Source organism: Lontra canadensis, unplaced genomic scaffold (genome assembly GCF_010015895.1).
Source record: "Lontra canadensis isolate GAN:19392208 unplaced genomic scaffold, GSC_riverotter_1.0 scaffold28, whole genome shotgun sequence".
NCBI lineage: Eukaryota > Metazoa > Chordata > Mammalia > Carnivora > Mustelidae > Lontra > Lontra canadensis.
In genome coordinates, this window is record NW_022631022.1 from 19,623,239 (window position 1) to 19,635,288 (window position 12,050).

The following is a 12,050-nucleotide window of genomic DNA, read 5'->3' on the forward strand; positions in this document are numbered from 1 at the left end:
CCGAGAAAGGGCGCCTTAGCTGGGGGCAGGCGCCTGGATGCTATTAGTGCCCATTCGGGGAGCGGGCCGAGCTCTGCCCAGTGCTCTGCTGAGAAGAGTTACTTTTAGAGGGTGAAGGCAGAAGATGGGGGCCCAGACCCCACCCAGCCTCTCAGCTAAAGTGCCCCTCCAGCGGGCATGGCCCAGCTGCTCGACCCGCTCTGCAGCCTGTTTCCAGGACTCACGCGGCCTCGCCCGCACCAGCTCTGATCTCACGTACACACGGGCTCGGGCATCATCAACATCTCCAATGGGTCCGAGCTGCTCAGAGCAGAGAGGGCGCTTGGCTCCCTCCATCTGCATTCTGCTCCTTGTGACACAGGTCCTCCTGCCTAAGGAGTCACCACTCCTTAACAGACCCCACGGGAGCGCTGGCGGTCATCTCCCACCACCCCTCCAGAGGGGCCCCAGGTGTGGGCAGTGGGCAGGGCGAAGATGGGTGTCCAGGCGCCCCATCCTACCAAAGTTACCGCTGCCTGCTCATTCTCTTTGTCCGCACCCGACAGGCTCTGAGTTTCGTTTGGTGGTTCTTTGAACACGGACTGGTTGTGTTGTACCCAGGACCAAGGGTCGGTGTCCAAGGGGCCATTAGGCTTTGGGGTGAGGCTGGGGAGGGCTGTCCTACTTCTCATCGTGGGAGAGGTGTGTGGGACTCAGCCGGGTGAGGCGGTCAGATGCAGGACGCCTCCCCTCTACTGAAGGGTCCTGGGCTGGCAGGCAGCCAGTGGCTGCTCACTCCCTTGGGGACCCACCTCCCTCTTCCCCTGTCTCTGAGGCCCACACAGACTGGTTCACAGGACCACCTCACCCAGTCCCCCACCTTGGCACCTTTCTCGAAGATTCCCCTTATTGCTGGGCCTGCCCCAGTCCAGAAGACAATGGGAACAACAGAAAGGCAGCAAGCCTCTAGCTGAGCCTTTACTCTGGCAAAGGGCTTTGATCCTCAATGTGCACTGGAGGTCAGAATCATTTAGACCCATTTTAGAGAGAAGACTGAGGCTCAGAAAGGTCACTCATCAAGGGGTAGGGCTGGAATGAAATCCTGGGCTCCCTAATGCCCTGTTCCTTACCACTGTGTGCCTGACCTCCCAGCCCTCCCACTTCCCCCAGCCCTGCAGAAGTTCCTGGAGCTGAGGACTCAGAGGAGGGAGAGGTGGGGCCTGAGTCTGGACGCAGGAGCGGGAGGGGGCTTGCTCTTAGCTGCTCCAAGGCACCCAAAAAGGGTGATTTGTTTCTTCCCTGACCATGGTGGGAAGTGTGTGTGTATGTGTGTGTGTGTTTCTGGGCCTGTAGCCTGCCTGGCCAGCCTCCAGCTGCAGGAGACGGGGACCAGCCCCAGCTGCTGTGCACAGGGAAGAGGCAGGGAGGGGCTGGAGTCGTGGGAATGAGCATCCTGGGCCCACTGGTATTTATAGCTGGCCCATCCTGAAATGTGGGTGGGGGAGGGCTGCTCTTAGGTGGGAAAGGAAGTTGGTCTCCTCTCTCCAGCCTCCTCCTTCTCCCCAGAGAGGAGGCTGGCCTGGCCAGAGGTCCTGCTTCAGCCTTGGAGCTGGGGGCTGTGAATCCTGAGTTGGGGGTTTCTCCCGGGACCACTGGCTGAAGTGTGGGACACTCTCGGCTGTGTGTGCACGTGTGCACACACATGTGTACCTGTACCTCCTGGGCATCTTACTGGTGGGGGTCCTGGAGCAGGGGGCAGAAAGACTGCTGGCCCCACAGACAAGGAGGGCAGGGCCCCCGACAAGGGGAAGACCAGGCTGTGGACCTCAGTAGTCAAGGGTTGGGAAAGACGCACAGGGTGGAGGAACAGGAGCTGGGCCTTGAAGGATGAGAAAAGACCAGTTGCAGGAACAGCTTGAAGAGAGGTGGTCGGGCGCCAGGGATGAGGGTTATCATATGGTGGCCGAGCTCATCAGTCACACTTTGGGACCCAGGATCACCTTTAGTGTAGAGGCTGATAGAGCGGAGTGGGGAGAGGGCCCAGCAGAGTCATGGTGTCTTCTGGATGCTTAGGAATGTCCCGTTTTGTTCTAGAAGTGGCAGGAGTGGGACACTGGGGCAGTAGGGCCAGGTCCCCAGGCTTGACTGGGAGGAAGCTGGGATTATGGGCTGCTCCCTGCCCTCAGGCCCCCGGACTTTGCTCCCCCTGGGAAAGGACGCCTTTCAGGGGCCCTTCGTATCAGTCTAGATTTGGATTCTTTGAAAACCAAGAAGTTCTTCCTTGTATCTGACCTGAGTCTTCCCTGCTCTCAGCATGTTTCAACTCAAAGCAATTGCTTGGCTTTCCCGTCTTCTTTTTTTCTCTCTCTTTTTTTTTTTTCAAGCCACAGAACACGTTATAAAAACTACATCATACACAAAACCCAGATCTATGTAAACCTGCTCCTGAAGCTGCTCTGTGTGGCTGGGGGCGGGGCTGGCCTCCCCCTCCCCGCTGCCACGCTCAGTCCACTCTGGATGAAAAGCCCTGGGGCATCCCAGGCATAGTGGGCAAGACAGTCACTGCGCCCCTCTGTGGGTTCAGTCCTATATGGAGCAAGTCAGTGGAGACCCCCGAGGAAAGCAGAAGGGAAGTCTGCCTGCAGGGAGTGGCTGGTCCCATGGGCAAGGCCAACACCTAAGCCAGATACAGGGACAGAGAGCCAGGAGGCTTCGCCTGCAGCCTGCTAAGGACTTGGTGTTGGACACAGAGTAGCTGCCACTCCCTGGGCCCATTTCCCTATGAACCATGGGTAGCCTCTGCAGTAAGGTCTGGGAGGGGAGGCAACTCCACTACCCACCATGACAGTGAAGCCACAGGAGACACACACTGACGTGGGAAGGCGCAAGCCGTGGCCAGAGGCCTGGCTTGGGCACCTGAGGGCTGGCAGAGCCGGCTGTTCTGAGGGCCAGGTGTGGCCGGGTGTGGGCAGGAGGTGAGCGGGAGGAAGGGATGGTCAACAGGACAGGCACTGTTAAGAGCTCTGCCCCCAGGCCACCTCCATGGCAGCCCTGAGTACCACTGCCCTCCATCTGGGACAAATGTGGCTTCATTTGCTACCCCAGCCGTTGAAGGGGGTGGGGGACTTTCTTGAAGAGGATTTGCTTTTTCCTTGACAAAGGAGGGAGGGGCTGGAGAGGTGGGGTGTGGGGCACAGGAGCAGAGTTCTGGGGTCCTCGGGGAGCTGTCTCACCCCTGAAGACCTGTCCCTCTCCCCTGCTGTGGAGGCCTGGGCCCACTGGTGAGTGACTGCCTACTGGCCCCATGTGGGCTGCTGTTGAGGGGAGTGACAACACTGCGGCCTGTGTGTCCCAAGGCCAGTCCCTGCATTTCTCTGAGCCTCAGCTGGGGTGCCTGGGTGGCTCAGTGGGTTAAAACCTCTACCTTCGGCTCAGGTCATGATCCCAGGGTCCTGGGATCGAGCCCTGGCATAGGGCTCTCTGCTCAGCAGGGAGCCTGCTTCCCCCTCTCTCTGCCTGCCTCTCTGCCTACTTGTGATCTCTGTTTGTCAAATAAATAAATAAAATTTAAAAAAAAAAAGTTTCCTCATCTCTAAAATGGGAACGTTCCCTGGCTTGCGGGGGTGATGTGAGGCTGCATACAACAGGGTAGCTCCCCCCACCCAGGATTTCTCTGGAGGTGAGGGCCCAATTAAACATAGCTCTACCCTCCCCTTGTTTGGAATGATGCACCCTTCTGAGAAGCGAGAGAGCTAGGCACCTCTACCCCAGAGAGAAACCAAGTACAAAACTGTTCATACAAACTCGGTGCGTCCCCAACACTCATCTACATTCAGTAAGAATGATAACAGGGTACTTTTGAATCCCACCTGAAGCTTGCACCTGAAGAAAGAGTCTTAACTCTAGAAAGCTCTATGGACCCAGGCATATGTTAGGGCAAGGGGGAAAGTTGGAATCTATGGGGGAGCTGGAAGGGGTCTGGAGTTGGGGGAGAGGTTATGAAAGGGCAGAGGGACCAGGAAGGGAGCAGGCTCAAGTCCAAAGGCCCCCCCTGTTCAGTTCAGTTCAGTCCTGGTGCTGAAAAGGAGCCACAGCCCAGCCCAGCAGCCCCTGCCCCCCTCCAGCCCTCGCCTCCTCATCCTGGGCCCCACCCAGCCCAGGTCTGTGAGCATGGCCACCGTGTTCGTGTTCGGAGCTCTCATACTTGTGTGCACACCCACATCTGAGTGTTCTAGTGAGTGTGTAGTCAAGCCTATTTCCAACTCCCCCTCCCCTGCCTGCCCCCTCCTGGGCAGCACGCCCAGTTCCCAGAAGCAGCCTATACACTTCCTCTGAAAGCTCCCTGCACAGCCCGCTCCCCTCGGCTGTCCCCACCAGCCACCTGGCCCACCTGGCAGCCCCCGCCACAGACCCCGGGGCAGACAGCACTGAGAGACGCTTGTCCTGCCATGGAGGGCAGGCGGACGTTGGATGGGGGCTGGCTCAGTTATACTTGGTTCTTGAACAACTTTTCCAGAGCCTGGGTGGGCCAGGCCAAGGGCCTGGCCTCTGCCCTGCCCCAGAGGCCCCGGGGCAGTGCGCACGCGCACACACACATCTCCAGCACCATTGCTCCCCAGAGGATCCCCAGAGGCAGAAGAATCTACCCAACTCAATTCCTTGAGTCCATGGCTCCAGGTTCCTGTTCTGTGGGACTCCCCATCAGGTCAGAGTCCTCACCTGGGAAATGTGGAGCCCTCCCTGCCCTACCCGAAGTCCTACTTCAGCCCCTCACCTTCTGTCTGGCCAGGTCAGAGGCGTGGGAGCCACTGGTCCTGCAGGCTCTGTGCCCACTCTGAGCTTTCAGCTGTACTCATGCTGTTCCCCCGGCGGGAATGCCAAGTCCACATCAGCTCAAACCGGTCTCCCCCACTGGTCGTCCCTCTGCTGAACGCCTCCCATAGGGCTCAGAAGAAGCTGGATGCCACCCTGGCAGAGTGGCCCTTAGCCCAAGCTCCCACACAGGTGGGGCGCTCCCCGAAAGCAAGGCTTCCTGGGCTGCTGGGACTCTCTGTGGGACCTAGAACACTTTGCTTCCTCCCTGGGGTCTCAGGTTCCCAGTCTGTACTACTAGAAGCTTGGCCCAGGCGGTCTCCAAGGGTGTTTGACTCCCAGGCCTCATGACCTAGATGTTCTGGAATGTTGATGAACGCAGGGAAAGCATCCTAACGTGTCTCACTCTGGTACCTGAGACCTCCAGGGCCTTTGCGGCTCGGGGTGTCTAGGATGGATGGGAATGGCGCCTTCCTCAGGTAGGGGCTGACCCTATGCGGAGACGGGGAGAGGGCGCTGAGCCCGGCGTTGTGACAGAGGTGGACTGTTGGAGGGGAACTCTGCCTGGGAGGGGGAGAAGATTCCCGCTCTCTGTCCCCTTCCCATTTCCAAATTCTTCCTAAAGGCAGAGATTGGCTTAACATTATAAAACACCACTGTTGCCATACTACTCTCCTGCCTTAAAATCTTCGCTGGCTCCCCAGTGCCAACAGGGCATAGGCTGTGGGCTATATTCCGCCATTTAAGGATTCTGTGCCCCAGCCCGATGGCTCTTCCTGGCTGGTGCTCAAAATAAGCCTTCTAACCAGGCTGCTGCCTTTCCTGTCTCAACATGCTCTTCTCACATCCACCTCAGTGCCTTTGCTCGGGCTGAGCTCCTGCCTAGAGTACTGACCCCTCTCCATCCTCCAAAGCTTGGCTCCAGGATCACCTCTGGCCTGCCCCAGCCTGCCTGGCAGTTTCTCTTCACCCTACTCTTCATCTGGATTTTGCAGACGTGACGGGAATTGCTGTTTGAGTTTTAATTTGCTTTTCTGCCTCCTGCATGAGTTCAAGTTCAGCCCATCCATTTTCGTGCCCTCCTCATTGCCCAGCACAATGCTTGTACATTGTTGATGCAGAGAAGGTGTTTGAGAATGGCTCTCAGTTGAAGCCCAAGGGGATGGGGGTGCTGGAATTTCTTGGCTGGAGGCCACAGGCTGGGTAAGCAGCCCACTCCAGTCACCCCAGATGGTCCCTTCCCATCTCTCCGGAGGCCCAGCCCATCACCCAGGCCCTGAGACTCTGAAGGAGGGGGTCCCTGGGAATGGGAGCAGAGAGCCTGGGGACCCAACTCTGACTCACCCCAGTGGGGGGTCCTCCCCTGACTCATTTCCCTCTGGGTACCTCGTGATGCTGTCCGTTAGAGCTGGCTTCCCCATCTGATGGGGAGGAGGGTGTGGCCTGGGCCCTTGGGAAGAGGGAATCAGGCTCTTCCTCTGCTGAGAGTTGCTCTTGGGAATGGTCCCGAAAGATGTAGGCTGAAGTACTGATTCATACATGGGTAGTGATGACAGATGGGCCCTGAGGCCACGGTTCTTATGGCATAACTAGACCATGCCTTGACTCAAGGAAGAATGCCGTCATGGCGGGATTTCTGGCGCGTGACAGAGAGGAGACGCATCCCGGTGCCCCTCAGAAGGTGAACCGTCACTCAGTCTCTGCTGGGGTCAGTCACCAATGCCAGGACAGGAAAGTGTGGCAGGGGTTGCCCAGGGGCTGTCTGAGGGACAGGCCCCTGTGGGAGTGTTGGGACATCTGAAGGGAGGCTGAGGCATGGGTGGTCTAGCGGGAGCTAGAGACAAAGGCAGGAGGAAGGTGGTGGTGAGGAGGCCGTACAAATTTACCTGGGGACAAGGAAGGGGGCCAGAGCCGTTGGAGGAAGCCAGAGGAGGCTGCAGGCTGTAGGTACACGTGGGGCCCCATACAGGGTGGGGCAGGGCGGCTCCCTCCCCATTTCTCGCCTTGTAGCACGCCCCCGTTCCTGGCCCTGGCAGCTGAGGCTGGGGTACTGGCTTCTGCTGTCACAGAGTGTCCTCTGGGCACCAGGGCAGTCATCAAAAGCCTGCTGGGCTCAGAGAGCCCAGACAGCATTGGGTGGTTTAGCGGACAACAGTGTCCTGCTAGGTTTAGCGGACAACCGTGCGTGAAGCCACACCCTAGACAGTCCGAGTGGGGCCAACCACAGATAGCCAGAGCCCACAGAAGCCCCAAGATGGAGAGCTGTCACTGGGGAGCCTGCTTCGGCCCCAGAGTGGATCTCCCGGAGATCCCAGCCTGGAGGAGCAGAAGAACAGCCCCCTTCCCTCCCAGTCCGGGGCTGACTTCTGGGCCCTCCTGTCCCATTTTTTCTGCCCAAGGAGCCCCCCACAGCTCCAGCCAGGCCGGTGGTCTCAGGCCCCTTACTCACCTGCGGATGACAGTCTGGCTAACACAGCCAAGGTCAAAGTCAGGGCCAGGGCAGGGGCCGGAGGCGCAGGCTGCTGGCCTGAGCGCATCGCGGCGGGCTGTGTGGCAGGATTTGCCAGGAGCTGGGACGCTAGAGGAAAGGCGCTAGCGGAGAGAAGCTTGGAGGGTTGGCTCAGCCGACTCGGGCTGGGGCTCTGGAGCAGCCCGCTGCCACCGCCTTACTTAACTCTGGGGGCGGGGCAGGCGCCAGCGCGGGCTCCGGTTTCAGGATGGGGCTCCCCCATTGGCCCCCCTTACCCCCAAGTTTCTTAAAGGGCCCGTACTGGGCTGCTCCTCCCTGTTCAAGGGTGAGAAGACCCTTACAGCTCCGTTGGATCCAGGCCCTGCACTGCAGATCAGGAACAAAGTCCCAGAGGAGCCTAGACCCCTGGAGGTCTGACCCAAGGACTCCAGGAGACCTCCTCTGGGTCTGAGCTGGGTTAGCCCCACTTCTTTTTCTCCTGCCCTTGCAAGGATTGGGGTGTGTGTGTGTGTGTGTGTGTGCTCCTGGCCTAGGAGGACAGGCCCCTACCAACACATAAACTGCTTTTGGGCTGCTTTCCTTTAAGGTCTCCTTGGGACTCCATTTGGACAAAGAGGCACCAGCCTGAGGTTCTGCTCTGTGTCCCCTGGCATAGTGATCTTGGCCTTCTCTGCCCCACACAGCCTCCATTTCCTAGTCTACAAAAGAGAGATGTTCCAGACTCTCCCACAAGGCAGTATCATTTGCCTCAAAATGACCCCACAAAGTGGGTGAGAACCACTCCTTTCCTCTCCCTCCCCCAACCCCATTTTACATTTTATGGAGGAGAATGCTGGCTCAAGAGCCAGAAGCCGTTCTTACTAGGCCCCAGGTGGAGTGTATGTCCCTGGCCCTTTGGGACTAAGACTCCAAGCCTCCTAACTCCTGAATCTGGGTGTTCCAAATTCCTAGAGTTGCCTCCTGGAAATCTGGCCGTGCATTAGATCCTACCCAACAGCTTCAGGCTGGGTCCTGCTCCTCTTGACTCCTTCTGAGGCAACAACCTCAGCCTTGCCCCGAACAGGAGGAGAAAGGGCAATACTACCATAGAACTTCCAGCATGTAGAGGCTCTGCCCACTCTGTGCCTAGCCCCAGCATCGGCATTGCCCGGCCTCAGCTTCTCCGCGCAGCAAGTGGGTGGCTTTTCCCTCCCTTCTTTCATCAGAATCCCTCTTTCAGGGGCACCTGGGTGTTTCAGTCTGTTAAGCGTCTGCCTTGGGCTCAGGTCATGATCCCAGACTCTGGGATTGAGTCCTGCATCCGGCTCCCCGCTCAGCACGGAATCTGTTTCTCCCTTTGACCCTCTCCCCTCTCATGTTCTCTCTCAAATAAATAAATAAATAAATAAATAAATATTTTTTAAAAAAGATTTTATTTATTTATTTGACAGAGAGAGATCACAAGTAGGCAGAGAGGCAGGCAGAGAGAGAGGAGGAAGCAGGCTCCCTGCCAAGCAGATAGCCCGATGTGGGACTCGATCCCAGGACCCTGAGATCATGACCTGAGCCTAAGGCAGAGGCTTAACCCACTGAGCCACCCAGGCGCCCGATAAAATATTTTTTAAAAAAGATTTTATTTATTTATTTGACACAGAGAGATCACAGGTGAGCAGAGAGGCAGGCAGGTGGGGTGGGGGAAGCAGGCTTGCAGAGTATTTAAAAAAAAAGATAAAACTACAATTTTAGGGGTGTCTGGGTGGCTCAGTCAGTTAAGCATCTGCTTTTGGCTCTGGTCATAATCCTGGGGTCCTGGGATTGAGCTCCACATTGGGCTCCCTACTCAGCATGGAGCCTGCTTCTCCCTCTCTCTCTGCCCACCACCCCCAACCAATTCATGCTCTTTCTCTCTCAAATAAATAAATAAAATCTTAAAAAAAAAAAAATCCCTTTTCCACAGCTGCTTGCTTCTGCCCACCCCCACCCCCACCCACCAGCACTCTCTTCCCAGCCCCTGCTTACCTTAAAATTTTTTATAATTAATTACAGTGTAATATTAGTTTCAGGTGTACAGTCTAGTATTCAACACTTCCGTACATCAGCTAGTGCTCATCACGGCACATGCACTCCTTAATCTCCATCACTTGTTTAACTTATTCCCTACCCACCTCCTTTCTGGGGACCATCTGTTTTCTATAGTTAAGAGTCTGTTTCTTGGGCACCTGGGTGGCTCAGTTGGTTAAGCAGCTGCCTTTGGCTCGGGTCATGATCCCAGCGTCCTAGGATCGAGTCCCTCATTGGGCTCCTTGCTCGGCGGTGAGTCTGCTTCTCCCTCTGCCTCTGCCTGCCACCCTGTCTGCCTGTGCTCTCTCTCTCTGACAAATAAATAAATAAAATCTTAAAAAAAAAGAGTCTGTTTCTTAGCCTCTCTCTATTTCCCTTTGCTCATTTGTTCCTTAAATTTGTTTCTGTTTCTTAAATTCCACATGAGTGAAATCATATGGTATTAGTCTTTCTCTGATTGACTTATTTCATTTAGCATAATACCATCTAGCTCCATCCATGTTATTGCAAATGGCATGATTTCGTCCCTTTTGATGAGTGAGTACTATTCCACTGTGTGTATATGCCACATCTTCTTTTTTTCTCTCATTAGTTAATGGACTGTCTCCATATCTTGCAGCTATAATGAGGGAGTAAACACGGGATGCCTATATCCTTTCGAACTCATGTTTCTGTTTTCTTCTTCCTGGCAGGGGAAAGACTGCATCTTGGAGGGTCAGAGGTTCTGCACAGCTGAATACCTAGAAGTGGAAATACTGGATCAGATAGTACTTCTATTTTGAGTTTTTTGAGGAAACATCTGTACTGTGTTCCAGAGAGTTCAGGCCCTCTCCTTGTCTAGTGACTATCCCACCCTGTGTACAACACTTCCTAGTTTGCCACAAAATTGAGCCCCATTTTGCAGATGAAAAAACTGAGGCTGAGAGAGATCAAGGGCCTTGAGCAAGTCTACGCAGCTGTGATCAGGTGGCACCAGGTCTTTTTTTTTTAATTTAAAGTATTTATTTGATAGACAGAGATCACAAGTAGGCAGAGAGGCAGGTGGGGTGGGGGGAAGCAGGCTCCCCGCTGAGCAGAGACCCTGATACAGGGCTTGATCCCAGGACCCTGAGACCATGACCTGAGCCGAAGGCAAAGGCTTAACCCACTGAGCCGCCCAGGCGCCCCAGCACTAGGTCTTTGACCTCAAGCTTGGTGCTCTTAGCATACAGCTCGTCTGTGTGGTGGTTGTGAGTGCTGATCTTGAACCCAGGCCCTAAGTTTAAATCCCAGCTCTCCTACTGGAGCTGTCCAACTTTGAACAAGTTGTTTCATCTCTCTTGTGGCTCAGTTTTCTCATTTGTGGAACTGGGTTAGTGAGGATTAAATGCATTCAGGTACCTCACGTGGCCGGCCCAGGAGCTGGTGTGCAGTAGGAGCTCCACAAATGCTTGTCTTTTCCTTCTCTGCAGCCCTCACATGCCCCTGCCCTTTACAGTTGGTACACAGCTCCACACTCATCACCTCCTCTGATGAAAAGTCAGTCCCTTGAGGGCTGAATTTTCCCTGCCAGAGGCAGCTGCATACAGTAAGTGCTCAATAAATGTGCACTGAGTTTGACAAAGGAGCTGGTGCTGCTGTTCTGTGGGGATTTTGGCAAATAGAAGAACTCCCATCTGGTTCACTCTAGGAGGCCTGGGGCGGGGCTGTGCTCTGCTGGTCTCCGGTGGCAATAAAGCCATTGATTCCACAACTTGTCCCTGCTTTTCCTCCTCAACCCCAGTCAGCAAAACACCTGGTCCTTGTTAGGGGCTAATTACTGGCCAAGTGTGGGCCTAGAGTTGGGGGTGCTGCTGGGAAGACTATGTTTGGAGGAAAAGAGCTTTCCTTTTAAGAATGAAAAAAGAAGAGAAGGCTGCTGCTTCTTTATGAATCAAAAACTTGGGTGGAGATTTCTACCCGCCCTGTTGCCCCCCCTCCTTTCTCTTCCTTCCCTTTCCCATCTTCTCTCTCCCTGATCCCCACCCCCACCCACACACACTTACCCACCACTACCAGGAGTCCTTTGTGGAGCCTCCAGACGGAGTTCCCGCCCACAGCCCACAGCCCACAGCCCACAGCCCACAGCCCACAGCTGAGGTTCAAGTCAAGATTAGCGCGCAGCCTCCCCCGGGCTTGTTGCTAGCTAGGGAGAGAAACACAGCCCCGGGAAAATAGTGGCAACCAGTGCAGCGGTCATAACCCACGCTTGCTTCTCTGCTGGGGCTTCCCAGCTTACAAAACAATCACCAAGGCTCTTGACAATGCTGGGAAGTATGCGTGTTGTGGGCTAGCGTTCCCTTTGCACTGACGGGAACACTGAGGCTCCAGTGGACATGGGAGCAGCATACGCAGGCTGGCCTTTGTTCAGCCTATAGCCCGGGGCCAGAACCCCGGGTTGGTGTGGAGTGATGTCACGCCAGCAGACTGGCAGAAAGTTGAGGCCCCATATTGCTTTGGAGCTGATCCCTGACCGCCTCCTACTGTCTCAAGAGCAAAGGTTGTTGGAGCTCCTCATTTGCCTCCTCCCCGGCCTCCTCAGCATGCCTCCCTGGGTCCCCAAAGGCTGGGTCCTGAGCAGAGCGGACCAGGGCCTCCCTGGGATCTCCCTGGCTCAGGCCTTCTCCCTCTGCCTTCTAGCCTTTGCCATGAAGTCTTCTGGCTTGGGCTGGCCAGCTGCCCTTAGTGGCCATCCTGGATGGCCCCTGCCTCCCCAGCCATTTCTCACCCT

General features: G+C 55.9%; 1 protein-coding gene across 1 annotated transcript in view; it reads right to left on the reverse strand.

The window, feature by feature from the left end:
- Positions 1-7,435, reverse strand: part of CSPG4 (chondroitin sulfate proteoglycan 4) — a 35,899-nt gene extending 28,464 nt beyond the window's left edge. Inside the window, 1 exon segment of the mRNA XM_032865114.1 lies at positions 7,241-7,435. Within this exon segment, the coding sequence (XP_032721005.1) occupies positions 7,241-7,328 (88 nt within the window). The 5' untranslated portion in view covers positions 7,329-7,435.
- Positions 7,436-12,050: the final 4,615 nt, after the last annotated feature.